We start from the raw sequence: 26,941 nt of genomic DNA, 5'->3' as shown, positions 1-26,941 counted from the left end.
TAGCAGCATACAGTCCCGGGTGGCACCTTGATGCCTGCAGGAAATATTCTCTTCCAGCCTCTGTTACCCACAGGAGTGAGATCAGCTAAAATCACCAGTGCCTGTGGAAAACGGTGCCAGTATTCAGTTCCATTGCCCTATACACATATGCTCATGCTTGTGAGCTATTCCCCCCTCATTTCCCCAACTGTCCCTCCCCACGGGGTTGTACTCACCACAGCTGGTACTCTGTCTGGTGGCACACTGTATCAATCCCAAGGAGAAGGGAAAATGTAGTGCGTACAACTTGTGTGGATCAAAGGGAGTGAGTTCAGTATCCTAAGATTTTATTTCTGTTGTGAATACACTGACACTGGTACCTTTGTGTATTCTATCTTCTGCAGCTGGTAGTGTGACATTGAAGGTCTCTCCCTGCACACCAGTGGAAAGGCTGAGCCAGATGAGGAGGAGAAAGAAGACGACTCGGGATGATACGTTCCAGGAGATCCTGCAAGCCAGTGCTGCTTTAGAGAATGAGCACAGGTCTGGGAGGCTTGCCCTTGCAAACAGCATGGACTAGGATAGAGCAGAGAGGAGAGGCTCAGGAAAAGGAGAGGGACATGCAGTGGGGTTTCTCAGGCAGCAAACAAATGCTGCTGCAGACTCTGATGGACCTGCAGGCTCAAGAATCCTGTGATCGCCTCCATTTGCAGTCGATAGAAAATTGCATATTGGGACCTCCCTACCTCCCCTCATGTTCCAAATGGCATCAGAGGCTGCTGCATTACTGCTACCACTCCACAGTGGGGGACATTAAAGGCAATCACAGCTGCACATACACTGACCTCTGAAAGACAAGGTTGGTGTATGTGTATCTGAAATGGAAATTAATGGTCTTTCCCCTTAAGTTCTGTTCCCTTAATTTATTAAATTTTATTAAATTATAAATGATTTTATTGCATGGTTACAGAATAAAATTCTATTTTTGAAACATAATTCATCTTTATTAGCTCACAACATATACTGGCTGGTGTGAGCAGGTCTGACATCCACCAATTTCCTGTTACTTCATTTTGTCACTGAACCCATAAGATCATTTTCAGACTATTAATAGGTGCGGTGGCAATGTTATGTTCCTACACACACAGCACTCACTACAAGATTCATATCAGGCTGCAAAAGTACAAGGCTAGGTAGAACACGCTACAGCAACGCACACTACTCTGATCCACCAGTGCTTGCCTTAAAAGTAGCCCTTTCTGTTGATGTACTCTGTGGCAAGGTGGTCTGGTGCTAAAATAAGGATATATGTGCCATCTATCGTCCACCTCAGTTCTGGAAGCCCATTGCTGCAAAACCATCCACTATGTCCTGCACATTGCCCAGAGTCACAGTTCTTTGTAGCATGAGGCGATTAATAGTCCTGCATACCTGCATCACAACAGTCCCCATAGTGGCTTTCCCAACTCCAAACTGATTCCTGATTGACTAGTAGCAGTCTGGCATCATAAGTTTCCACAGTGCAACTGCTACTTGCAGATCTCATTTTGGTGTCATTGCACTGGAGGGCTGGGAGTGAGCTCTGCACACAGATCAAGGAATGTGGCCTTGCAAATCCAAAAGTTCTCCAGCCACTGCTAATCATCCCAAACCTGCAAGACAATGTGATCCCCACCGTCAGTGCTTACTTCTTGCGCCCAGAACTGGTGCTCCACCATCTGCAGCTCTGTGAATGCCGCCAACAACGTTGAATTGCTTCTATGTCCCTCAGTAATCTAGTCTCCAAGGAATCATCGTGTTCCCTACAACTTCTCTTGCCGCTCTGCAAGAGCGTCCCATGCTCACATCACCCATCTCAGTAGTGCAGAGCTGTGCAGGATCCATGCTTCTGCCACCAGTGGCGGATGGCAAGGAGGGTTGTGCAGGTTTGCAGTGGTGATTTTGAAAAGAGGTACAAAATATTATGGGATGCAGATAAATTATGGGATGTTGAACCAATGCTTCCAGTCACACTGTGTGACACTGTATCTGAGAACAACACCCCAGAAACCCCATATTTGCCAATGTCATGTAATTATATATTCTGCACCAGGTATGCCTGGTGTGATATTATTTTAAAAGTACTGATATGCTAAACATTAATATCCTGGTGAATTGTATGTGCTATCATTGTATGTGAAGTTATGAAATATTGTTGAATATGCTACTTAGTAGTGAGCATGACACTAAGCTTGGGGGAGTGGTAGATATGCTGGAGGGTAGGGATAAGATACAGAGTGACCTAGACAAATTGGAGGATTGGGCCAAAATAAATCTCATGAGGTTCAACAAGGACAAGTTCAGAGTCCTGCACTTAGGATGGAAGAATCCCATACACAGCTACAGACTGGGGACCAACTGGCTAGGCAGCAGTTCTGCAGAAAAGGACCTGGAGGGTTACAGTGGACAAGAAGCTGGATATGAGTCAACAGTGTGCCTTTATTGCCAAGAAAGTTAATGGATTTTTGGGCTGCATTAGTAGGAGCATTGCTAGCAGATCTAGGGACGAGATTATTCCCCTCTTTTTGGCACTGGTGAGGCCACATTTGGAGTATTGTGTCCAATTTTGGGCCTCTCACTACAGAAAGAATGTGGACAAATTAGAGAGAGTCCAGCAGAGGGCAACACAATTTATTAGGGGGCTAGAGCACATGACTTATGAGGAAAGGCTGAGGGAACTAGGCTTGTTTAGTCTGGAAAAGAGAAGAATGAGGGGGGATTTGATTTCAGCTTTCAACTACCTGAATGGGGGTTCCAGGGAGGATGGAGCTAGACTGTTCTCAGTGGTAGTAGATGACTGAACTAGGAGCAATGGTCTCAAATTGCAGTGAGGGAGATCTAGGTTGGATATTAGGAAAAACTTTTTTACTAAGAGGGTGGTAAAACACTGGAATGGGTTACCTAGGGAGGTGGTAAATCTCTGTACTTAGGGTTTTTAAGGCCTGGCTTGACAAAGCTCTGACTGGGATGATTTAGTTGTGGTTGGTCTTGCTTTGAGCAGGGGGTTGGACTAGATGACTTCCGGAGGTCCCTTCCAACCCTAATCTTCTATGATTCTACTAGAACATGTTGCAAGGTGGGAAACTCCACAAACAGCCTTTCAGGCACAACAATGAGGTAGCCAGATGTGCTAACGGGCCACTAAGGAAAGTCCACTCTCCCAAACCCCATCCCTAGAGACATCACCAAGAAAGCATGTACACCATGGAATACTGATTGACCAATGAGGACAACCCCCCAGGTCACAAGCACTGATTGTTCCAGCAAGCTGGAAAAGACTATAAAAGAAGGGAAGTGACATCAGCATTTTGCTTCTTTCTCCCCCCAGCTCAACAACTGAAGAAACATCTGAAAGACAAAGAACTTTGAACTGGGAGAGGGATAGTCCCAGGCTGCAAAGCAGGCGGCCTGTGTACTGAAGAACTGTAACCTGCTTGTACCATCTCTCAGGGTGAGACATTTCTAGATTCAAATCCTGTTAGAATTTAGATTGCATTCTTATTTTTATTGCTTTTGTAACTATTTCTAGTCTCTTTATGTTAACAACTTATAATCACTTAAAATCTATTTTTCTGTAGTTATTCAACTTGTTTAATGTTTTATCTTAACCGGTGTATTTTTGAGTGAGGTATTTAGGCAATCTTTGCTCTGTTAATAAAAACTGATGCATGCCTTCCTCACACTGAGGGGAAAATGGACTTAATATTGAGCTTGCACTGAACAAATCTTTGTCCAGCACAAGATGGTATTATCTCAGGGTGCATTCCTGTGTAATAAGAGCTTGGTGTCTGTGGGGGTTACTGGCTTTCACCTGGCTCTGTGGTGGGTTGGGTGCATGAGTGGCTCAGGCAGAGTATTCATGTGACTCAGTTGGACGTGGGGTGCCACCTGCTGTCATGTTGGTGAGGGTCTGGAGAAACTGCGTGTCATCAGCAGAAGTAATGTTGAAAGTCAGCCCAAGCCACAAGAATAAGGAGGCTCAGCGGTACCCCAGATTCAAGCTGCCTCAGGTTGCATGTCCATGACACTCTACATGACTTATTTTGGTCCCATGAGGCATTGCAAAAATTCCCAAAACACCCTGCGCAGAATGATGGTGAGCTGCGCAATGCGATAGCTACCTATAGTACTCAGAGTGAGGACATGTTCTTCCGACACAAGGAGCATAGTGGATACGCACAAGTGATGTAATAACTGTGGCAGCTGTATGCCGACATAATTTAGGTTGTCATAATTTTGTAGTGTATATGTGGCCTAAAATGGGACAAAGGTTGAATGTCTTACTGCCATAGTTGGAAGAGTTTCTCTATATGCAATGTATTTGTTTGCAGATTACAGTGGGAGGGTTCTGATTGCTTGGGGCTTCTTCTGGAAGATTGTTATTATGCTAGATTCACATGAAGTACATCTCAAGAGAGTGTAATTTCCTCTGAAGCCTGTAAAAGCCTCTTTCTTTGGAGATGTAAAATCAATTTCCTTATCACTTGGAATAATTAAATTTCAGCTGGCCCTTTCCATGTAAGGGGAGCTGTTAACCTGTGTCCTTACCAAGTTCCAGATCAAGTAATTACATTATGCCAGCAGATTCAGTTGGCTATAATAAGCTACTTAACTTCCTGTCCTAAACTGCTGTGCAGTGTTTTTAAATAGCTTCTGCATTCCTCCCCAGTGGTGGATGCATTTCAGTGATGTTAAATTTATTCCTATTTGTAGGAATTTCAGGAGGAAGGCACTATATATATTATTTCATGTTGCTTAATGCCATATATAGTTAATATATTGCATGCCATAATGTGTGTGTCCATATGCAAAGAAGCATTTTTATTTGGAATCAGTGTCATGTGACAGTGGTAAAGAATCATACAGAGTTGCTTTGTTCTAACACTTAAAAAGGTTCTTTATTAGAATAAGAAAAACATTTTTAATCTCTAAAGTCTCTCTCTCTCTGCTTCACCTAGAGCATCTGTATAGAACCTTTCCCAGCCCACATATATGCCTGGCTTCCTGTGCCAGATTTAAAGACACAGACCATATATCCTCACACACAGTGCAGGTCTAGGGGGACTGAAGGGATCACAGTCATCCAGCTTTAATATGTAGAGCAGAATCTATGTCCCTATAATTGGTGGTAGAGAGGAAGCAGGAGGTGGAAGGAGGAGAGAGATCTGCTCCTTAACAGAGTAGAATTTAAATACCTGACAGACCTGCTTGGTCAGGTGGAACAGTATCAGAACACAAATCTTAAATGCACAAGTTAAAATACCATTCTAGTAACATCTTGAAATAGACCTCTGACAGTAGTGGCATTGGAGGCTAATTTCTGTTCAAGGTAATATAGGAATGACTTTCATTTGACCTCAGGTCCAGGGATTCTTGACACCTTTCAATTGTCTATTTCTTTGCTCAGCAGGTCTTTTAAAATTTTCGCTCTTGGCTCTGCAACCTTAATTCAGTCCCCTTGTGCAGCTAATGATCACATACTATTTTTTCCATAGTAATCTTGCCTCATTCAGTCCACATAGTTCCTACTCCCAGGCTCCTAGTCCAGATCAGCTCCACACCTCCATTGCCTCTGATCTCAGTCCCTTCTGGGCTCCCGGTCACAACCAACCACTTTGACCAGCCAATCTCAGTTTTTCTCTCCCCACTTAAGTCCCCATCTGAGCAGACTGAGGCTCTATTACTCTCCTCCTCCCCCCAGCTCTTGTCTGCTCTGCATTTGAAACAGCTTCCTCCTCAACATTGGGTGCGGGACAGCAGCAGGGACATTGAGAGCATAAGAAAGACAGGCTCCCTGTCCCTTCTCTGTCTCAGTTCCAGTGCTTTGCCCCACCCCAGACCACCAGAGCAGTTGGGAGTAGCCATTAGAGGGAAAGTCTGGCTTTGCCCCAGTATCCCAGGGGAAGAGGAGGGAGCATGCTCCAGTCTCTGTGAGACGATGGTAGGTGTAGAAGCATGTTCAGTCACTCCGAGGATGGCACATGCACAGTCCTGTCCTGCGCACAAAGGCTTTGAGAGGAGGCACAAGCACATACAGTTTGGCCAGTACTAAGCGGTGTGTGGCTCGATGAGGATGCTCAGTAAGGACAAAGGACATTCCACAGCTGGGGAAACTGAGTCACAGAGCGGTGCAAGTGGGTTGCCCAAGGTCTCCCAGTAGGTGCCTGGCCAGTGGCTGAGCTGGGAACAGAGCCCAGCTCTCACGACGAAGACGGGTGTTTTGTTATTTGCTAGGGGAGACACAGGGGCACAGCGACTCTCTCCCGCCCCCCCAGAGCCCAGGGTGCACCTGGGTCTGAGTGCAGACAGGCCTGAGCCTGGCGGGGGGGAGTAGATCTACCTCCCCACACCCCCTCCGCAGCCCTTGTAAGTAACCCCCGCCCTAGGGCAGAAACACCGCCACAGCTCAGCTCAGCTCACTCAGCTCAGCTCAGCCGCCCGCCGTACCCTCCTCGCGCACCCACCCAGTCCTCATCTGGTGAGCCGCCTGACATCACGGGCAGCCTCGTCCCGCTCCACCAATGGGAGGAGGGGGCGTGGCTCGCTGGGTCTCGTGGCCCGGCGGTTGGCGGGGGTGAGCAGGCCTGGAGTCGCGTACCGGCATTGCTGGGGGAAGGGGCGCTGGGCCGGCCGGTTATATCTAAACCGTCCGCCGGGTCACGTGAGGTCACACACCCCCCCCCAGAGTCGCAGGTGGCGCGGCTGGGCTGACCCTGGGGCCTTGTTGGCTGGCGAGTCAGCTGGGACTCAGCGGGCGAGAGCGAGGCGCCGCTGGTAAGCGTTTGCTGGGGAGGGGGCCGCCGACTGTGTGTGATGGCGGCGGGGCCCTGCTGCCGGCCGGGCTTGGGTCTGAACGTGGCCTGCGAGCGCGCTGCTGGCTGGCGGCGCCGCCGCCTGGGGAAACCCGACTGCAGGGCGGGGAGTGTTCCCGCTACTCTCCCCCCCCCCCCCAAGGGCTTCATTGGGGCGCGATCGCCACGGGCCGGAGAAATCATGGAGGTGCGGGGGGCTCAGGGGTGCTGGGCAGTAGGTGCGAGCCCCGGACCCTGCTGCCGGAGGAGGCCCTGCTGCCCGGCCGCCGCGCGCCTTCAGCCGGCCTGGTTCTCGCCTCTCATCCCAGCAGCATCGGTTTGTCTTGACATGTTAGCCTTGAAGGCAGGTTGACTGACATTCCTGTTGCTTTCCTGCTCCCCCTCCCTTTCAGCTCGGCTCCCTCCGAGGGGCCTGGCCTTGGTGCCCTGTTTTATGTCAGGCGGGAAGCAAGCTGCTGTTCGGGTTTGCTTTTGGCAGCAGAGAGCTATCCCCAGTTTTTCGGGGGGAACGTAGGCTGACAGGCACAGGGAAGAAAGATGGCTTAGTTTAGTACTGCAAAAATAACACTTATTGTCTTTGGAAAACTAGTAACTTCTGCTGTCAGCTCAGTTTTCTTAGTTCTCCAAACTACAGAGAGACTGGTAAGAACAAGATGAATTATAATGGAGATTTGATTGTTTTGAAATCTGTGTCTGGTGGCTTTTTCCTGTACTGAGAAGGGTTAAAAAAAACTGGTGTCACAAATAATTCTTGCATAAAATAATGTGATGGGGGAAGCTGAGTTACTGCTGGTCTGTCTTCAGCCTTGCTGAGCATCTGCAGTTTCCATGAACTTCGTCTGGAGTTCTGGGTTCTTGGCAGTTCTGAACATAAGGTCCAAGATTAAGAAGGTTTCATTTTTGTTTTGGCAAATACAGAGGATACCAACATTACCATGAAATGTGTACAATGAATGTTGTTTATAGAGCTGGTAAATCATATATTGTCCTTGTTCTTTTTATTATGATGTTAGATACAATCAGTGAAACTGAAATGCAAATCTGGAGAAAGGGAATACTTTGTACAAGAAGGTACTGTTGGATGTTTTAGATGAAGTCACATAATTATATCCTGTGGAACTCACTGGCATGAGATTAACACTGATTCTGGAAGTTTTAGCAGGATTTTTAAAAGGATTAGATTTAGATTAGAATATCAACGTCCTCACTGGAAATGAGGAAAATATAGAAAGGAGACAAATCTTTAGGACATATGACAGCCATTCTCTTCCTGAGGTTAGGAAGAGAAGTCCCTTGTGGGCAGAAAATTCCACAATTGTTTGATATGGGGTTTCTTTTATCTATTTTCATTACATCTGATGCTGGCCACTTTTGGAGATAAAATGCTTTTGACGTGGTATGGCATGGAAATGCTATTATTTTTTTGTATCTAAGCTTATCCTTGGGTGACTTCAACTTCTTGCAAAGGTGTAACTATCTTCTCTACTGTAACTTGTGTCCTCCTGCTCTGCTGTTATCACTTCTGTCAAGCTGCTTGCTTACCCTGTGAATTCATGTAAAACAAAAAAAAACCAAAGCTCTGAAGAAGTGGCTAATACCCTTGTATACCTAATAAAAGAATGATACATTCAGCAATTTAATAGATGTAATCACTATTAGCAATAAAAAACTTGAGAAATTAACAGCAATGTCTAGATATTTGTGTGCAAATATGGTAATAACAAGCCAATGCCAACCTGCTTCTTGATTAACTCTTTCATTAGAACTCTTTCATTTCAAAAGAATAGACCCAAAAATTCAATAATGACCTACTTTAAAATCACACTGGATTTGAAGCCGTAGTTACATTAATAGTAGCTCAGCTAGAATTGTAGAAACATGGGTGGGGTTGCACACTTTTGAGCTTAATAGTCAATCCTGGTAATACTGAGTTCTGTGCTTCTAAAGTTATCCCTGAGAAGTATTTGTTCTAGCCTTTCACAATCAAGGTATAGGTAGTCAAAACACTTGTTGAATGTCTTGATTCTGATCCAGGTGTGTGTTGATAGTATTGTTAACCATCTTTCTGGTAACCGGAATGTCAGTTAAAGGTCACATTGACCTTCAGAAAGTTAACTGTACTGTTACACATTATAATCTAGATCTCTTGTTGCTGCTGTAGTAAAGACTACTAATATTCCCTCAAATGCATTTATTAAATCCAGAATATTGGTCAATGTAGGTCTCCTAAAAGAACTAATATTTTGTATCTTTAGAATACCTATTAAAAGCTATTTCCTCCTCTTACAGAAAGAAGAATCCAGAAGAATGTCGGCGCTGAACTGGAAGCCATTTGTTTATGGAGGCTTAGCTTCAATCACTGCAGAATGTGGTAAGTAGTTAATCTTCTGTTTGCATGACTTATTCTACATTAGATGGTTCAGTTTCAACTCTCAAATTTATCTAATGTGCAAAATAAAAATAGCTACTACAATAGATTACTAACATTTAAAAGTGCTTCCAGGAGTACTTAAATTTGAAAGGCTATTTTGTTGCTTTTTGTGTAAAATGTGTATTCTTGAAGTGTATGGGGGGGGGGTGGGGGTGGAAATCACAATTGATTGATACTCATTTTTTCACGTTGTTAAACAAATGTTTGTCATCTTATCTTGGTTTTCTAAAGAAAAGAATTGTTTCCTTCAAGATATCCTATAATAAAAACTTTTAAAAGTACTAAAGGGGAAGCCTGGAATGGTGGAATTTTTTCTTAATTTATAACATTGAGATCTGGAAATGTGATATTGGAAATGGTACTGATCTTATTGGCTTTAGATCTCAGATGAAGGGCATGTGACAAATGGTATCAATTTAGTTTGAATGTTTAGGGTGGATTCTCTACTGATCTTTGAACAGAATTTTACAGGTGGTAAGGATATAGAAAGAATAGAAATAACAGCAATCAAGTAAATTGTGAGTAGAGTTCTGCATCTAAATTTAGTTATATGGACATTCTCATGTGGTTATTTATATCTGTCCAACAGTATTATCCTAAAATATGGTGGTGATCTCATAAGAGGTTAAACAGGCAAATAGAGATTATAGGGGGTGGATGTGAGAAAGAAACCATTTATTCCCTCAAGCCTCAGGAGAATGTGTAACACTTAATCAGGAGCAATTCCTTTTGTGGAAGAAATAATTGCCACAATTTTTGCCCTTGTGTACAGCTTGAAATATCTAACAGCAAAGTAATCATGATAGCCTTTCAATTAATTTAACATCATAGGTAGGCTGAATTGACTTTTTCGCTATGAAGTAACACAGTATAGATGTTGATGTATAATGTCACAGAATATGAACTTTGAGGGTCTGCCCTTAAGCTACCCCCATGTAGAGTTCAATTCTGCAGAACTTTACTCTTATAATGTTCATGTCAGTAGTTGCACTGATGTCAGTCGGAACTAATAGCATGATCAGTGGGACTTACAGGTCTGGGCAAATTTGTGGCTTGTAGCAGAAATTTCTGTTTTTGTCTCTATGTAACTGGATATTGAAGCACTGGCTGTCACTGTAGAGATCTCTATAAAGCGATCTGTTATGATTCTTATTTTGAATACAAATGACTGACTTTTTCCTGTTAGCCTGCAAATAACTGTACATTTTTTCTTTTGGATTTCTTTTGAGGTTCTACATTAAAATTTGGTCTTTTATGTAACTGCTTTGGATAGACAAATGTTTCATGTTAAAGTAAGAGCTTTTTTCCTCCCCTGACTTTAAGGTACTTTTCCAATTGATCTGACCAAAACACGTCTCCAGGTTCAAGGTCAAACTAATGATGCCAAATATAAAGAGATCCGTTACAGAGGAATGGTGCATGCACTAGTGAGGATATGGAGAGAAGAAGGATTGAAAGCACTGTATTCTGGGTAAAATATATTTTATGTAACCAATTTGCATTTGTGAATTTTGGAACAGTTTATTTAAAAATACTGTCGCATACAACAGTGTTGAAGTTTATAAATAAGATTTAAAAAAAAATTAGCCTCACTTAAAGATCACGGGAGAAGAAGGAAGGCAAGTCACATCTGACAAAATATTTGAATAGAAATGGTTCAGAATATAGTGCATAATTTTCAAAATACTTTTTTTACATCATGGTAATTGTGACATGTGAATGGCATCTTATTTTTAATAACTTAGAAGTACAAAGGAGATTTTTCATAGTTCGCTTTAAGATTGTAGATGTATTGTTATAAACGTACTTCACAATGTGTTATAATTTTGGAAAATGCATCTAAATAGAGCAATAAAATACCACAACTTCTACGTAATTTAAAGTAGTAAAAATGACTTTTCTCAGTATCCTACGATAGACATCTTACATTATCTGATGTAAGTCAGATGTCTCATTTCATACTAATGATGGCAAAAGTAAATTTTTAAATCCCAACTTCCTCTGCCAAGTGATAACTAACTTCATTTGTGTACTGTCATCTCTACTGAACTGATAATTAATAGAAATATATGCTAGCATAGAAATGAAGGATGAGTGCAGTAAGTTTGTATTAGAGCTTAGGTGCAGTAATGTTGTAGTAGCAAAATGATTATCTTATGTCCTAGTATATCATTGCACATGCAATGCATCAACTATGACAACAGTAGTAAAAATCTGTTTGACTTTCACAGTTTTAGAGCACCAAATTAAAAAAAATTGTTTATGAAATCAGTGACCATATTTTTAAGAGTTTTCCAGTATCAGTGTTCATTATAGCAGTCGGATCAGGGTTTTTCCTCAGCATTTTGAAGGGTGGGTAGTACTCCATTACACCTTCATTTCTTTCATGCTTGCACTTCACTGAAAGTCTTCCCATTACCTGTAACTGGATCTGGAATCATCTGGTTTTAATGAACAAACCTTTCACTTTATATTGAACACTGAGTTCAGCCTACCCTCCCCTAAAAATTTGAATAAACCTTGCCTGTGCTTTGTATGTACACATTATCTGCTTCTTCCTATTTTATAGGATTGCCCCTGCAATGTTACGCCAGGCTTCATATGGAACCATAAAAATAGGCACTTACCAAAGCTTGAAGAGAGTGTTGGTTGAGCAACCAGAAGGTGTGTGGGTTTTTCAGCTTTACCACTGCTTGCTAATATATTTCATCTAGAGTTGTTTGTTTGCATTTCAGTCTTAGGATGCATGCATACATTTATTTCTTTTTAAGTTTCCACGAATAAAATTCCAACAAACTGAGCTATGTTTTAAAAAAATAAAAATTAAAAAAAAAAAATGGACTGAAGTTTAGCTCCTTCATTTGAACTGCTTTTTTTATTAAAAATGGTACAAAGCTTTACCGCTTGCACTTGATGTCTTATCACAGTGTAAAAGCCTGTGGCTGAGCGTTTCTTTTTGCTTCTGGAATAGATGAAACCCTGGTGATAAATGTATTATGTGGCATTCTTTCGGGCGTGATTTCATCATCTATTGCCAACCCTACAGATGTTTTGAAGGTAAAGGATTTTTAATCAAGTTTCTATCCTCTGCATAGGTTCCTTTTTTGTATTCTCAAGGTAGAATAAAGTCTACTGATGAACATTGCATGTTGTTCTGTTGCTTTAAATATATTCACTTTGCAAATTACCTACTCAGCAATTCAGAAAGGTTCCAGGGGAAGAACTGAACCATTGGAATTTCCCTCTGGGCATGCTGGTCATCTGGAAGCATGCAATTTGATTAAATCCATTCCCTTGAAGGACAGGGAAACCACTTGATATTAATTTTTTCTTGCTTCACAGCAGAATGGACTACTAAAAATGCTCCTTCCATCCTCTTGGCCCAAATTTGAGATGTACTGAAGCTGTACACTAAATTTAAAAAAAATTCATGTGAATGGACACATACAATGCTATTCACTTGAAAGTATGTAAAGGACTATATATCCATCACTGACCTGCAGATATCTCTGGGTTGGAAAAAGTACTAGGGTTCTAGAAAAAATTCCTATAGGTCATGATGTCTTTTCTGTCTCCTATGGGAAAAACTAGTAGCACAATGCCCCTTTGAAACATAACCCCTTCATGGAGAATTAATGACTTGAGCAGAGAGCCGCCTAGTGAAATCACCAACACCCACAAATTAAAAAATAATTGCTACAAAAGTGGTATCTCCTGTTCAAGTACTAAGACTGGATCCTGTTTTAATTTACAAAATCATGACCTGAGATTACTTGGCTGCTTCTGCACATTCTATAGTTTCCTGAGAATTGGGGGGGAATCTTGCTTTTTAGATACTGTATTTTACATGTGCTAATTTTAGTGCTACTTCCCCTCAAATAAAACAGAATTTAAAACAAGTTAACTTTCCATTTCATAGAAAAGGTAGTGTAAGTATCAACACAAGTAACCTTTATTGGCTTCATTCTGGAACGATAGTACACATTGTGACAGAGGACCAATATCTGGACAAACTTTAATGAATTAAAATAAATGTCCTTGAAATCACTGTGTTAAAAATGCAATCGTGTTTGGTTTTGTGAGATTGTGTTCCTTTTTAGAAGGAGGGGGATGCTAACGTAATTCTTCCAGTTATTGGTCTTTTGAAGCCACACCTGGAGAGCTCTGCATGTACTACTTCAAATTGGATTCTCCAGGGACCAATGGACACAAAGGATTTTTTTGGTTAAATAGCTTGGTTTTAAATAGGCTCAGGGTCTTTCTAATCTGCAAACAGACAGGACTTCTGGTCCAAGGTTGGGCCCCAATCTTTAGGGAAGGGATGGAAGGGCTGTGGCCTAGTGAGCCCTGTAAGACTTGTTTGGTTTTGTTCTGAGCTGAAGATGTGATGAATTTATGACCACAGGGAGCCACTGCTGTGTGTTGGTTGAAGGATTAATCACCAGCCAGAGCCCTTGTTGAAGTGAGGGGGATCTCTTTTAAGCTTATTGGCATGAATGTAGGTTTTTGTTTTTAATGTTTTCTCTGTAATGATTTCTACCTTAAGAGTAAATCTGTTTGTTTAGAAATAGCTGTGTGGTAATTTATAACTGACAATCACACTGCATACTGTCTGAGGAGAGAAGTGAAGCAGTCCTGCTTAGATTATCTTTTTGCTAGGAAAATCACATAGTCAGGGATCTGTGCAGCTTGGGAATACCCCAGACAGAAGGGGGAGATGCATATCTCCACCAAAGAAAGGCAACAGTTGGGGGAGCCAGAAGCCTAGAGGGGGTGTCTTTGCTGGATCATAAAGGGAGAATACAGGTGCAGTTGCCCTGAATTTGTTACAGGCTCAATTCCAAAGCGATAGCCCAGTTTTGGCCAAGATGGTATATATGCTGAGTGACAACACTATTAACTCCCCAAATTAGGGATGAATACTCAGTTGCTTGTCACATTTAACATGAATCCAGCAGTTTGTCCTTGAGAAATCCATTTTTAATTTCAAATCCAAAAAGTCAGAGTATGTAATTCTTCCCAGCTGAAATGCTTATCATATTGACCTTTTGTGTTAAAATGTTACTGGTGAGTTCAAATGAGAACACTGTAAAGGACATCATGCAGAAGTCTTCTGTCAATCTAAACTACATGTGTTAGCACACCAATTCACAAATAGCAATGATTTCTGGTAACTAATTTAAGAGCTACACTGAGTACTAGTTCAAATTAAAGTGTTCCAAATATAGCAGCTGCACTTGAAGGACAGCTGGTACATATCTATAGATACCTAGTACTATCATGGTGCAGTCAGTTCTTGCTTGTAGTTAAGAAGCAAGTATCCTATTTTGAAAATGCTTTAAATTGTATTCTTTTACGGTGCCTTTCTTTGTAATTTAGTTGTTTCTCAACATTATGATCACTTTCAGTGTTTGAAAACTGATCACCATTTTTTTTATTTTGGTCTGCCTTAGATCAGAATGCAGGCCCAAGGCAGCGTGATTCAAGGAGGAATGATGGGCAATTTCATACACATTTACCAAAAAGAAGGCACTAGAGGACTATGGAAAGTAAGTTCTTAAACTATTATACTAACTCTTCTGAGGACACTAGTACATTTAAAAACCAACAAACCATTTACTATTGTACATATTGTATGTATCTCTGGAATCTCAGCCAAAATATTGCAATTAAGTGTATCTTATCCCATGTATGTTTTTTAACTGCTGTATTGGTTGGCATCCAAGGATTTCAAAAGCACGTGAAAAGTACTAATGAATGTAGATTCATCGCCTCTTTAGAGTATTCACTCCATTTTATAAAAGGGGTGTAGTGTACAAGAGTGTAAAGTTTTAGATGTACCATGGCAGAGTTAAGGTTACATTAGTATGAACCATAACGCTTCAATTTCTAGTTTTTTAGAAGTTTGTGTGTCACAAACTTGATAGTCTGGAAAGGCTCGATATATCACTGAGCAAAGTTAATGCTAGGTTATTGAAGTTTCTTGTCAATGAATTTTCTAGTTTAAGAGTAACATGTTTTTTGTAGGAGTTAGTGGTCATTTAAGCAGTTGCAGTTATTTCATAAGTTTGCAGTTGAGATGCTAACTTGGCTGGTGGTAATGCCTAGCTCTTAGCATTTTTCATCAGTAGATTACAAAAGGGGTTAAGTTTTTTTTTTTTTATAAACATCACTATCCCCATTGGCCTGCTGGGTGACCAGTGGCAGATCCAGAAATAGGTCCCAGTCCTATGCTCTGTCCACTTGGCCACATGGTTATGTGATTCCTTAGTGCACCTCCATCCTCCTGTGTACTTTGTTACAGTGGAATAGGGATAGTAATCATGCTTTGAAATGTTTTGGAAGATATAACTGCTTTCAGGGCTGGTGAGAAGAATTGGACACAGTTTGTCCCAAACTCTTGACAGTATTACATGGTAACTTCAGTAACTTTTTTTAAGCAAGTATGAGAAGATGGTGTAGCTGTCCTTTTCTACTTCTCCCCCCACCATTACCCATCTAGCCCCAAGCCAGCATCTAGCTCACCCTCCCTTTCCAGTCCCATTGACTCCTTAGCACATAGAAAGTTGTTCCTTGCTGTGTGGCACCCTCTGCTACATATATACATGATGGGCAGCGACTTACTGGAGGGTTGCACAGTTCCTTGGTTAGATAGATTGAGCTCCCCATGCTTCTGCTTCAGGCAGGTTTCCCCAGCTGTGCCCTACCCCATCTGGTCCATCCCTATGCAGGAATGTCATGTACCTTGACTCATCAGTCCTGGTTTTCATAGGTTTCAATTTGCTTTACCTTCAGGAGCACTTGATCCTGGCTTGCATGGGAAGTAGAAAGAGGGGCTCATATCCTCACACAGGGGTAGGACTCTCCCAGATCCTGGCACACACAGCAGGGGAGAATTGAGGGAGAGGGGGGCTGACAGGCCACCTGCCTCCCACCCCTTCTGATTTGAGCCCCCAACCTCTTCCTCTCCCATTTGCTACCACCATTCCCATTTCTCTTCCTTTGCCTCAGCCCCTTGCCCATGTCACTGCCTCTAATCCTCCCAGCAGTTGTCTGCATGTGTAACTTATTTTCTCCTCAAATAGTTTGAGCACCTTCTGAATTACCTGCTGTGCTCAATTATGTTCTCCCAAAACAAAAAATACCATATTGATCTTTGGCAGAAGTCTGCCAAGTGTAGCTCAAGTTCAATGACCGTAGCACGTCCCTGTCAGCCACCCAAGTCATGTGGAAACTGGCTGACTAGAAACCTCGTGGCTAGTTTTTCTGCATGTGTACTTTGTTATCCATTTGGCACGTGAATTTTAAGTGCATCCCTCCCTAGAAAACTTAACCCTTTTCTTGAATAACACTTTTTGAATATTGCTTCCCCAAAGAGCGCTTGGCATGCACAAGCTGGGATGAATTTGGGGTATGATTAGAGTCACAGTTTGAGCCCCAGGTCTGCGCACAACCCAAGTAGAATTTGTCAACATTAAATGCTGTCTCTTTCAGGGGTTTCCTTTTTTCTCAGGAACTCGTTTGCTCAAATGACCCCAAATTCGGATAGTTAACTCAACCTACCCCTTGAGGCACAGCTAATTTCAAGGCAATCTGAATAAGCATGCAGCTGTTAGAACACTTAGCCTCTAAATGGTATTTCTCAGCCTTAGCTCTGCTATAAGTTATTGACCAAAGCTGTTTTCCTCTCTCCCGCTGAAAACTGCTACTTACCTTGGTTGGAGGTAAAATATTTCCTTGGTACAGGAAATAGAACTCCTCTTCCAAGAATTGTGTAAATGAATTAACGTCAAGGTATAACACTTGCAAGGAGTATTGCAACAATGTAGAATTAACTGTGTATATACCTTTACTGGCTGACTTAAAATTGACACCTTTTTAATATAGTATAGCTGGGGGGTTCTCAAACTGGGGGTTGTGACCCCTCTGCAGGTCATGAGGTTATTATGGGGGAGGGAGGGTGTAAGCTGTCAGCCCCTACACTTGGCAGTAAGGGTGGCATGGGGAGGGGGGAGTTGTCACATTTTTGAGGGGGGTTGTCACAGCTTGAAATATCTTCAAAGAGGGAGTCCCAGCAAAAAAGGTTTGAGAACCCCAGGTATAAAGCTTGGTTCCAGTGCAGGGCTGGCTTTGTTAAACAGCTTCAGTATGGGGAAGCTTGCATCATTAAATGAGTGATTGTGTAAGCAGAGACTATATAGCTTTGACTGGAGTAGTCTCTTGATTTATAGTTTTCTGGTTCAAACCTAGCGCAGAGTGGCAGTGGAGCTGTTCAGTGATCAGTTTCTTGTGATCCAGTGGGTAAGGGATGGGTCTAGGAGTTGGGAGGTTGGGATTTTTATTCCAAGTTCTACCAAGAACCATGTGTCCTGGAAGTGTTTCTTAACCTGTGCACTACTTTTCCCATCTGTAAAATTAGAATAATTTCTGCAGCGTTTAGGAATTGGGTAGTAGCCACTTCATAAAACATGTTATGATCTCTGGATGAAAAGCACTACAGTGTTTAAAATAAACTCTACTTGGCATTAAACAATATTTAATGAACTTAGCTTCTCACCTGTAACTATGATCCCTCCAGATCTGGGGTTCTCAAATTTTCAATGTGGACCATATCTTAGTGTCCTGGACTACCTTGCATGCCATTCATGATTACAGAAAATCCCTGTGGCTGCTAGTCAAATTCTGTGTATGGAAAAAGACTTCTATTTTCATCTGAGACCGACTACATTTTTTTTTCCCAAAGATTAATCAGCCTACTTTTACTCTCCATTATGTCTCCCACTCAGTCTTCTCGTTTCTCTCAGCTGACTGTAAAATAAGCCCAGCACCAACCAACCAGCCTGCTCTGAGCAAACTACCAGCTGTAGTCCATAGACTTCAGTTTGAGAACATCTGCTGTAGGTCACAGCAGAGATGTTGGTGGAGCAGTAGGGGAAGCTTATATTGCCACTGTGCTTTATCTGTTCTGCAAATTAATTCCAGTCACTGGGATCTCTCATAAGCAATACATTTACACACATCTATACTACTTTATTTAAAAAAAAAATGTATAGGGCATATTTGTTCAGTCTATAAAAACTTCTTTTATGAACACATTTCCTAGGTGCTTTTAACTCAAATACCATTACATTTTAGATAATCGTCAACCAGACATAAATGATGCAGTTTAAAAAAATCTCAAGTGTTTTATGTTTTGCCAGGGGGTGTCCCTCACAGCTCAGAGAGCTGCAATTGTTGTGGGAGTGGAGCTGCCCGTTTATGATCTTACGAAGAAGCACATAATTAAGTCTGGACTTCTGGGAGACACTGTGTATACTCACTTCCTGTAAGTTTGAACAGGCATAAGTTAAGCTTTCAAAGTGGTTTACATAGATCTAGTTGTATGATTAAATCCCCTGGCAGTGGTTAGAAATCAGTCTCTTAATGTTGAACTTTTCAGAGGATATAATTAGATCTCACATTTTGTTTGGCTTTTCTCAGTGGAGCTGTAAATATACTTCTAGTGTGTTAAATGTTTAACTGTAGTATAATCTCAAATGACAGCTCATGCCATGTGCTATTTACACAATTTTGGCCTGTGTAGACATTCTTACAGTTCAAAATATGTAAAAAGTGTGTGTGTGCTCTCAAACTAAAATGCGTTTACTACTCTGAAAATATCAGGATGGGTTTTTAAAGTGTGAAACTTCTTCCTGATTGTTATCGTGTGTGTGTGTGTGTGTGTGTGTGTGTGTGTGTGTGTGTGTGTGTTTTTTTTCAGATCTATTAACAAACTACTTTTTCACTTAATTAAATGCAAGCACAACTTTTAGCTATACAATAGTAGAAATATCTATTCCATAAGTGGGGGAAGGAGGAAGCATTTCTGTATACTCCTAAACTCTTGGTGATAAGTCATATTTTTATAATGGCTTACCTTTCATTAGCGCGAGCTTCACGTGTGGATTAGCTGGAGCACTTGCTTCAAATCCAGTTGATGTTGTGAGAACACGGATGATGAATCAGAGAAGATTTCAAGATGGGCCACATTCAGGCTACAAGGGTACTTTGGATTGCTTGTTACAAGTAAGTGCAAATGTATAGCAACTAGTGATAACTCTTATAGAACCTTGTATCAAACACAATTAGGGTTTTCTGCATTGTAGGTAGAAATGGTTAGTTATTCTAGAAGAACCCACTTCTGTAATGTAGGAATTATTGTAAAGAGAACTCTGGGAATAATGCATTTTGAACTCTTGAATTTGCTGTCCCTTGTGCCTCTTTCAAAATGTTGGACTCAAATTCGTATCCACCTCTCCCACCTTCTGTTTAAAAACGTATTCTCAGTGTTGATGGAAAGCAAGGAGGTGGCCTGTCTCAGCATGGATGCACATATATACAATCATTCCTGCTGGTATTTGGGTCACATGTATGAACACTTTTTATATTTAAAAAAAAAAAAAAAAAGTACTAAAAAAATTTCATATGAAAGTATTCACTGAAATATTAAATAAGGAATTTTTCAAACCAGCTGAATATAGTGGCCTCCTAAGGTTGACAGTTCTTTATATCCTTCCATTTGCAGTTGCAATGAAGAGAAGTGTGATTTTTTTTAAGCTATTCCAATCTGTTAAATGATTATTTTAAACAAAAAAAAAAAAAAAAAAAGAATTTTGACATTTCTCACTTCTTCCTTCCACTTCCTGTTTTGAAGGCAGGGGACAGGAGTACTCTAGCCAGAGCAGACAGGAAGCTGTATCCTAGCTTCTAACCGGATGTGCCAAAAAAGTTGCCTTTCTCCTAGAAGGAGTCAGGTTAGAGTATTGGGAGGGAGCAAAGCCAGAGTTGTACTCCTAACTGGGAGAGGGGGCTCCAAAACCTACCCTCTAGCTTATAGGAAGGGGTAGGAAACACACAGCAACTTTTTGAAAGGGTTGTGGGAAATAAAGTTCAACATCCTGTTGAGTATTTGTAAGTGTAATTGGAGGCTACTTCCAAGGAGAGAAGGTCACCCAAAGGGTGTGGCCAGGACAGTGAAATCCAGTCCTCCTTTTTAGTGGAGGATCTTGTGTAGCACCTTTTATTACTACTAGCTGTATCTTGCAGTGGTGGGTACGAAAGCCTGGTCTGTGCTTAAGTTAGGTCAACATAGCATCACATCTGAGTGCCATACGTATGCCAACCTAACCCCTGGTGTAGATGTGACTAGACTGACAGAAGAATGCTTCTGTAGATGCAGCTACTGTTGCATAGGGAGGTGGATTACCTACAGCAACAGAAACTGCTTCTGTTGCTATAAAAGTGTCTATACTACAGTGGTACAGTTACAGAGCTGTAGCTTTGCTACTATAGTGCCTGTAGTCTAGACACAGATTAAGACTGGCAGCTTCCCCCTGTGGTGGCTACAGTTGGCTTAACCCACTTCTTACAGGCTACTTGGGGAACATGTATCTTACACAGAGCCACCTGCTGATGAAGACCCTCTGAAAGTCCGAATACATTATATTCATTGGATCACCCTTAACATGCTTGCTGACTCCCTCAAAGAATTCTAACAGATTGGTGATGCATAACTTCCCTTTACAAAAGCATCCTTGACTCTTCACAGAAAATTAGGGTCGGAAGGGACCTCAGGAGGTCATCTAGTCCAACCTCCTGCTCAAAGCAGGACCAATCCCAACTAAATCATCTCAGCCAGGGCTTTGTCAAGGTAGGCCTAAAAAACCTCTAAGGATGGAGATTCCACCACCTCCCTAGGTAACCCACTCCAGTGCTTCACCACCCTCCTACTGAAAATTTTTTTCCTAATATCAGACACACAGATGAAAACAATATGTTGGAAGAGTCAACAATGCTTTTGTAAATGGTGATGCATAACTTCCCATCTGTTAGAATTCTTTGAGGGAGTCAGCAAGCATGTTAAGGGTGATCCAATGAATATAATGTATTCGGACTTTCAGAAGGCCTTTGACATGGTCCCTCACCAGAGGTCCATTAAGCAAAGTAAGCAGTCATGGGATAGGAGGGAAGGTCCCTTCATGGATCAGTAACTGGCTAAGGTGTGGAGAAGGTGAACATGGAAGTGTTTACCCCTTCACATAACACAAGAACTAGGGGTCTCCCAATGAAATTCTAGGGAGAAGGCTTAAAACAAACACAAATACTTTGCACAGTCCACCTGTGGAACTTGTTGCCGGGGGATGTTGTGAAGCCCAAAAGTAAAATTGGGTTTAAAAAAAAAATTGGATAAATTTCAGAGAATAGGTCCGTCCATGGCTATCAGCCAAGAAGATCATGGACGTGACCCTGTGCTCTGGGTGTCCCTAAGCTTCCAACTGCCAGAATCTGCATCTGAATGACTGGATGGATCACTTAAAATTGCCCTGTTCTCTTCAGAGGGAATGAAGAGTCTAGCACTGATCATTGAGACAGGATGCTGGGCTAGATGTATCATTGGTCTGACCCAATATAGCCTTTCTTAGGGTCTTGTGTCTTTGAATGTCTTTGTGTCTTTTAAAATGTATTTGTAAAGGTTCATGCTTAAAAATCACCTGGCTGGGAACGGAAGATTGTGAGTCCAACATAACTGAAAGATCCCTTTTTAAAATGAGAACACTACCTAAAATGTCTTTGAAAATGGAGATGATTTCTTCAAAAAGACTGGCGTTGGTGTCTGTATAGTCCCATTTGACCTGCTCTTCATCTAAATGAGAGTTACGTTAAACATTTCTTGTAAAAGCAGATTGAAACTCTTCAAACTTCAAAAACATGGGGAAAGATTTTCAAAATATCACACTTACTCTTTTTTTACTAGCTCTGATTCTTATTATGTCTTTAATATTTCATGTTCCTTTACTGGACAATAATAACCCCATCCCTGGGTTTAAATTTAATTTTTAATACCTCTTTTCTGGTAAAGTTAAATTTAGTCCTATAATGTTGCAATCCATGTGGATTATTTAATTTAAATAGAGCAGTGAAAATTTATTTAGAGTGGATAAATTAAGATCTTTCTTTGACATTGGGACCTCCTACTGTCCTATTGCAGGTTCCACAAGAAGCTCGTTGAGTAGCAGGTTTAAATGCCAAACTCCCCTGAAAAGTTTGAGAGGCCTAAAAACTAGATGAGCAGTAATGCTGCAACATTCCCAGTGTGAACTGCTATGAGACAAGAAACTATTACTGTAAATTCCTCCTGTGGTAGCACAGAGCACCTCACAATGGCATTCATAATGTAAAGTATTAGCTCTTGCTTGGATATAACTCTTCAACGAAAATTTTTATGAAAATAACTCATTTTTCATATTTTTTAAAAATATTTGTTTCAGACGTGGAGGAATGAAGGCTTTTTTGCTTTATATAAAGGATTCTGGCCAAACTGGTTGAGACTTGGTCCTTGGAATATTATTGTATCCTCTTCAAAAGTGTTTGAAAATACTTTAAACTTTTCTGTGAACAACACTGGGCATTGAGTACACACAAATTGTCTAGTGAAATGTGCTTCATATAAAACGTTTGGTGCAATTTGTCAGTATAAAAGTACACTTATTCTCCAACTCTTTATAAATAGAGTACTACTGGCACGTATAGTATTATTCTCTAAGCTTTATACGAAGTTGAACCTCTTAATATTATCTTTTTCAAAACACTTCTTCCTTTAGCTCTCAATTTGCCATTTGCATATTTTTAGATTGCAGTTTAATTGACATACTAGTGAACAGGTCAATTAGCAATTTAGGGGATTCTGCTCTTTTAGATTTCCTGCATTAATAAAACTATGCAGATGGTCACAAGGTGGGTTTTTTTTGTTTTTTTTTGTTTTCTCCCCTTCCGCCCTCCCATGCTATTTTTCTACCCTATTATATAACTTGTACAGTGGACCATTTGCCATCTGTTTAGCCTTCTGTTCTCATTGCTTTGTGAGAAGCTAAGAGGCAGCTGTAATATTCCTTTCTCTCTTCTCCCAAACAAGAATCTACACACCTTCATAGTTTCACCTACTAATAAGATAGGAAGCAAAAAACAGAAGAGGAACCTGCAGTCTGTGGTGTCTCTGGCCTTTCCCAATTCTAATTTGCATGCTTAAGGTGCTTGGGATAGATCTTGAGGAAGGCTTAGGCTGAACTAAAAGGAGGATCCTATTGGTGAGAGTAACATGCACTGAAGCAAGTTTTCCCCATTAGCAATTTGCTACAATGTTCTCTGTGCCAAGGATTCTAGGGAAAGTTAGTAACTGCTGGAGAAGAGTGACCTGTCAGGTGGGGGGTGTAGGAGGCATTTAATGGGAGATAAAAGTTCCAGACCTACAAGCATCTGTTAAGTGAATGCAGTAGATATTACACCTCAAGTGTGTTAAACAAAAATACAGGTATCGGCAATTGTTTCCTTGACTAATTGCACCAGTTCTTTTTGACATATGAACAGCTGAAGAAATTGGATTTCTGAAAGATGCTAGATTGTGTAATCAGTAAACTGTGCTCACATGGTATTTGAACTCAAGGCATCTTAAAAATGCTCTTCAGTGATTTCTCCATTGGAGCATAGGACTTGCTGGCAAGAAGGTCATCACAAGAACATTGTAAATCAAGACCATACATCAAATGATAGCAGAACCGATATGCCAAATGTTATGCAGCAGTTACTGAAATGGAATCTAAAGCTGGCAAAATACCTCTATCAACTGTTTAAATGCTGTTGGCCATAATGTATGATACAACTCCAAAGGTTTTTCTGCTAAAATGTATTTCTGGGTGAAATCTTAATAGGAAAAGAGCTGTTTGTCCAGAGGTAAGTAGGTAATGGAAGAGCCTCAGTCTTTTGTCTATGCTCATGGAACTTGAGCTATTAGTGTAATCAACAGTTTATGACCACATTAACTTCTGAAATTTTTGATGCCTTGGAGTTCAAGTGCCTGACGTTGAACATTTTATTCCTAGTGACTTCAGGTCTTTTGTAAAAATGCTTGTTTAAATGAACTTCTGGGTTTAGAGCATGTTTGTTGCCTCTTAGCATTTAAATGTATATATAACTTATGTTGGGAGTCAGTGTGACACAACTTGTTACTGTCTTCATTTTGCATGTTTGAGAAAAGTCTGGGAGTTTAAGATACCTTATTCTTAGTCTTCAATAGAAGGGACTCTAACATAAGTTTTTTGTCCAGAAATGAATATCTAAAGACTAGGGAGAGTGAATGTGTAGCTTTTTTTCTCTATCTAACTCCTGTGCAAGAGGGAATTAATTTTTCAACATTTGTTTGATTTTTTGTTATGAAGAGGAACTGCTTTAATCAGTTAGTGGCCATTACACATCTGAAAGATGCATGCCACACGCATTGAGGCAGTTGAACAGCTCAGAGCTCAAGGTATGCAGATGCTTACATACAGAGAGCACACATCCAAAAGAGGCAATGTAATGTATTTCTGCCTTCCTAAACAAGAATTATAGGAGAATTGTGCTCATCAGTGTTGATGCTTTCATTCAGCAAAATGAGTCAATTGATGTTACTTAAACAGAATTTTTTTCAAGGGCAGTGTGAGTTGACGTCTGGGTAGGTTTTACTTTTTCTTTGAATTGTTCAACTAAAGTTGCTGCCATAAACTAAAGAAAACTAGTGTCAGGATTACTGTATGAATGCAACTTATTCAGTTATAAAAGCATGGGTGTGGGTGAAGTATAAGACTGCAGTGGATCCAAAACAGGCATTTTTCAGTTTGCAGTGTAGAATCATTAAATGTACAGCTGTGTATGGAAATCCTCTTGAAACATTCATTACAATATCTGCATAAAATCATACATTCCATTTAAAGCAATTCATGTGCTGTTGTGGGTTTCACTCTTACCATTTCATTGTTTAAATGGCTAGTTTCAAAATGCACAAAGTAGGTATTTTTTTAAATGCACAAGGCACTTTTCTTCTGAAAATACCAAGAGTTAAGATAAAAGAATTACTTTTCAAAGTGTTTGTTTTTAAGGTAACAATTATGATGCATAATTATGCTTGTGTGCTGTCTGTATTACTGCAATTTTTTTGTGTAGAAATCTTTAAAATATTTTTGTATAGAACGTAAATCAAAATTAAGTGTGTATATAATCTAAACTTTTTAGAATGTAGACACTTTTTAGAATGAGTAAAATGCATTGTCCCTAAGTTGAGCAACATTTTACTTACAAATGCAACCTTAGGATTGTTCTGAAACATTTGGTAGAGTGTGTACTTAGGATGGTCAGTGAGGGCGAATTGCTTGGTACTACAAATTGCATGTTGTAGTGCATCATTTAACTAAATTTAAAATAGGGTTCTTGTAACTAAAAACAGCCCATTGAGACAGTGTCTCTCTGAAATATAACAGTAACAAATCATGTGTGAAGTCTTAGCTAATTCACGTCCAGTTTGACAAGCCTGCAGCTCCAAGGGCTCCATGATGCTAGAAAGGTCAGACTGTCCCTTTTGGATGGTTGGTACCCTCCCCATACCAACCCTGCTTAACACTATAATCTGTGATTTCCAATTGAGATGCCTTTGCAAACGATTGCTGTGTGGGTAAAATGGAAATCCTGACAGCATCTGCAAGTATTTAGAAGTCCTCACTATTATCAGTGTCCCTCTTGCCCTGTCCTGATGGTAGGGAAGAATTAGTTTTCCCCCAGTCTTTTCCATAGCATGATTCCATGTTACAACAAAGTTTTGGGACCACATTCCTATCTAACTATAAAGGAAAGGAAAGGTGTTTGCAATTTCCCAGGGTGGGAACCAATGCCACAGATACTGGGGGGGGGAAAAAAACTGGTCTACAATTCTAAATGGCATGAGGACATCAAAATAGACTTACCTAGCAGCACCAGTGGCTCTTAAACAACTTCTCTTAAGGAAAAGTGTGTGTGTGTGTGTGGGGGGGGGGAATATATTTTTTCCCCCGAGCTAAATGTTTGAAATTCAGTTATAATGTACTTGCATCTACTCATTAATATTAATAGTATGAGCCTTTTATAGAAATGTTCTGTCTTTACTTCTTCGGTATGGGTAAATTCTCAATGCTGCTTGGTATGCAGAATGGGCAGGTTACTCCAAACCACTGTACCGGAAAGTTAAGTTTGAGCAGTGTATATGCAAGTATATTGTCTGACTTTGCAGTAATATGCACCATCTGTCAAATGACATTACTAACACTTAATGCTGCAACTTATCATATTTGAATGGGATATGCAAATGTTAAAATCACCAAAGCAATTCTCTTTATTGTGCCAAAAATAACTGAGTTAGTGAGACTTACAGAATTGCATCACTTTTTTTTTTCATATTAGGTCATATCAGTGTGTTCTGAAATATTGAACGTGTCATTCAGCCCAATTTGTTACTGCTGCTCATACATGTATTGTGCTAGTGAAGTTATTTATTCATGTGGAATGTTACAGGAAAACTGTTTTTATTTAATGCTTTGAATTGCTGTTATTCACATGCTTTATCTGCATAGGAAAAAGTCTCATTGTATTTCTGCATAATAAATACAAGTGGGGGAAAGAATGTAAGATTCTTTAGCCTGTGTGGATCTAAAATATATTTTAACAAAAATCCATTCCAGGTGGCTTTCCCACTTGAGCAGTGCTTATTGCCCAATTAACAGTCAAGACTGTTATAATCCTTCATCTCTAGAACTAATTAAAACACAGGTTGGTAGAAATAAATCCAATCTTGAAAATTAAA

The 26,941-nt window shown here is 40.6% G+C and overlaps 1 protein-coding gene across 6 annotated transcripts; it reads left to right on the top strand.

The window, feature by feature from the left end:
- Window positions 1–3,373: 3,373 nt before the first annotated feature.
- Window positions 3,374–26,941, top strand: SLC25A30 (solute carrier family 25 member 30). 6 transcript variants are annotated; one of them, XM_067563141.1, is made up of 10 exons: window positions 3,374–3,469; window positions 9,120–9,201; window positions 10,585–10,732; window positions 11,831–11,925; window positions 12,233–12,318; window positions 14,715–14,810; window positions 18,444–18,586; window positions 19,188–19,326; window positions 22,569–22,649; window positions 23,644–26,941. In XM_067563141.1, exons 2-10 carry the CDS (start codon window positions 9,138–9,140, stop codon window positions 23,683–23,685), a joined length of 894 nt encoding a protein of 297 aa, XP_067419242.1. In that variant the 5' UTR covers window positions 3,374–3,469; window positions 9,120–9,137; the 3' UTR covers window positions 23,686–26,941. The 6 variants fall into 6 exon arrangements, 5 of the variants coding, with proteins under 5 accessions (XP_067419242.1, XP_067419243.1, XP_067419239.1 ...); XM_067563142.1 differs by lacking the exon at window positions 3,374–3,469 and adding an exon at window positions 6,455–6,496; XR_010922622.1 differs by lacking the exon at window positions 3,374–3,469 and adding an exon at window positions 6,574–6,792 and having other exon boundaries at window positions 22,289–22,649.

This window comes from Emydura macquarii, unplaced genomic scaffold (genome assembly GCF_026122565.2).
Source record: "Emydura macquarii macquarii isolate MOO-44397 ecotype Brisbane River unplaced genomic scaffold, CSIRO-AGI_Emac_v2 contig_2473, whole genome shotgun sequence".
Taxonomy (NCBI): domain Eukaryota; kingdom Metazoa; phylum Chordata; order Testudines; family Chelidae; genus Emydura; species Emydura macquarii.
This window is presented reverse-complemented; position numbering and strand designations above follow the sequence as displayed.

Excerpts from the sequence above, each read along its gene's own strand:
- SLC25A30 (XM_067563141.1), top strand. The coding sequence starts at position 9,138 with ATGTCGGCGCTGAACTGGAAGCCATTTGTTTATGGAGGCTTAGCTTCA. Across the intron at positions 9,202-10,584 it reads TTCAATCACTGCAGAATGTG|GTACTTTTCCAATTGATCTG; the intron begins GTAAGTAGTTAA and ends CCTGACTTTAAG. Across the intron at positions 22,650-23,643 it reads TTGGTCCTTGGAATATTATT|TTCTTTTTGACATATGAACA; the intron begins GTATCCTCTTCA and ends TAATTGCACCAG.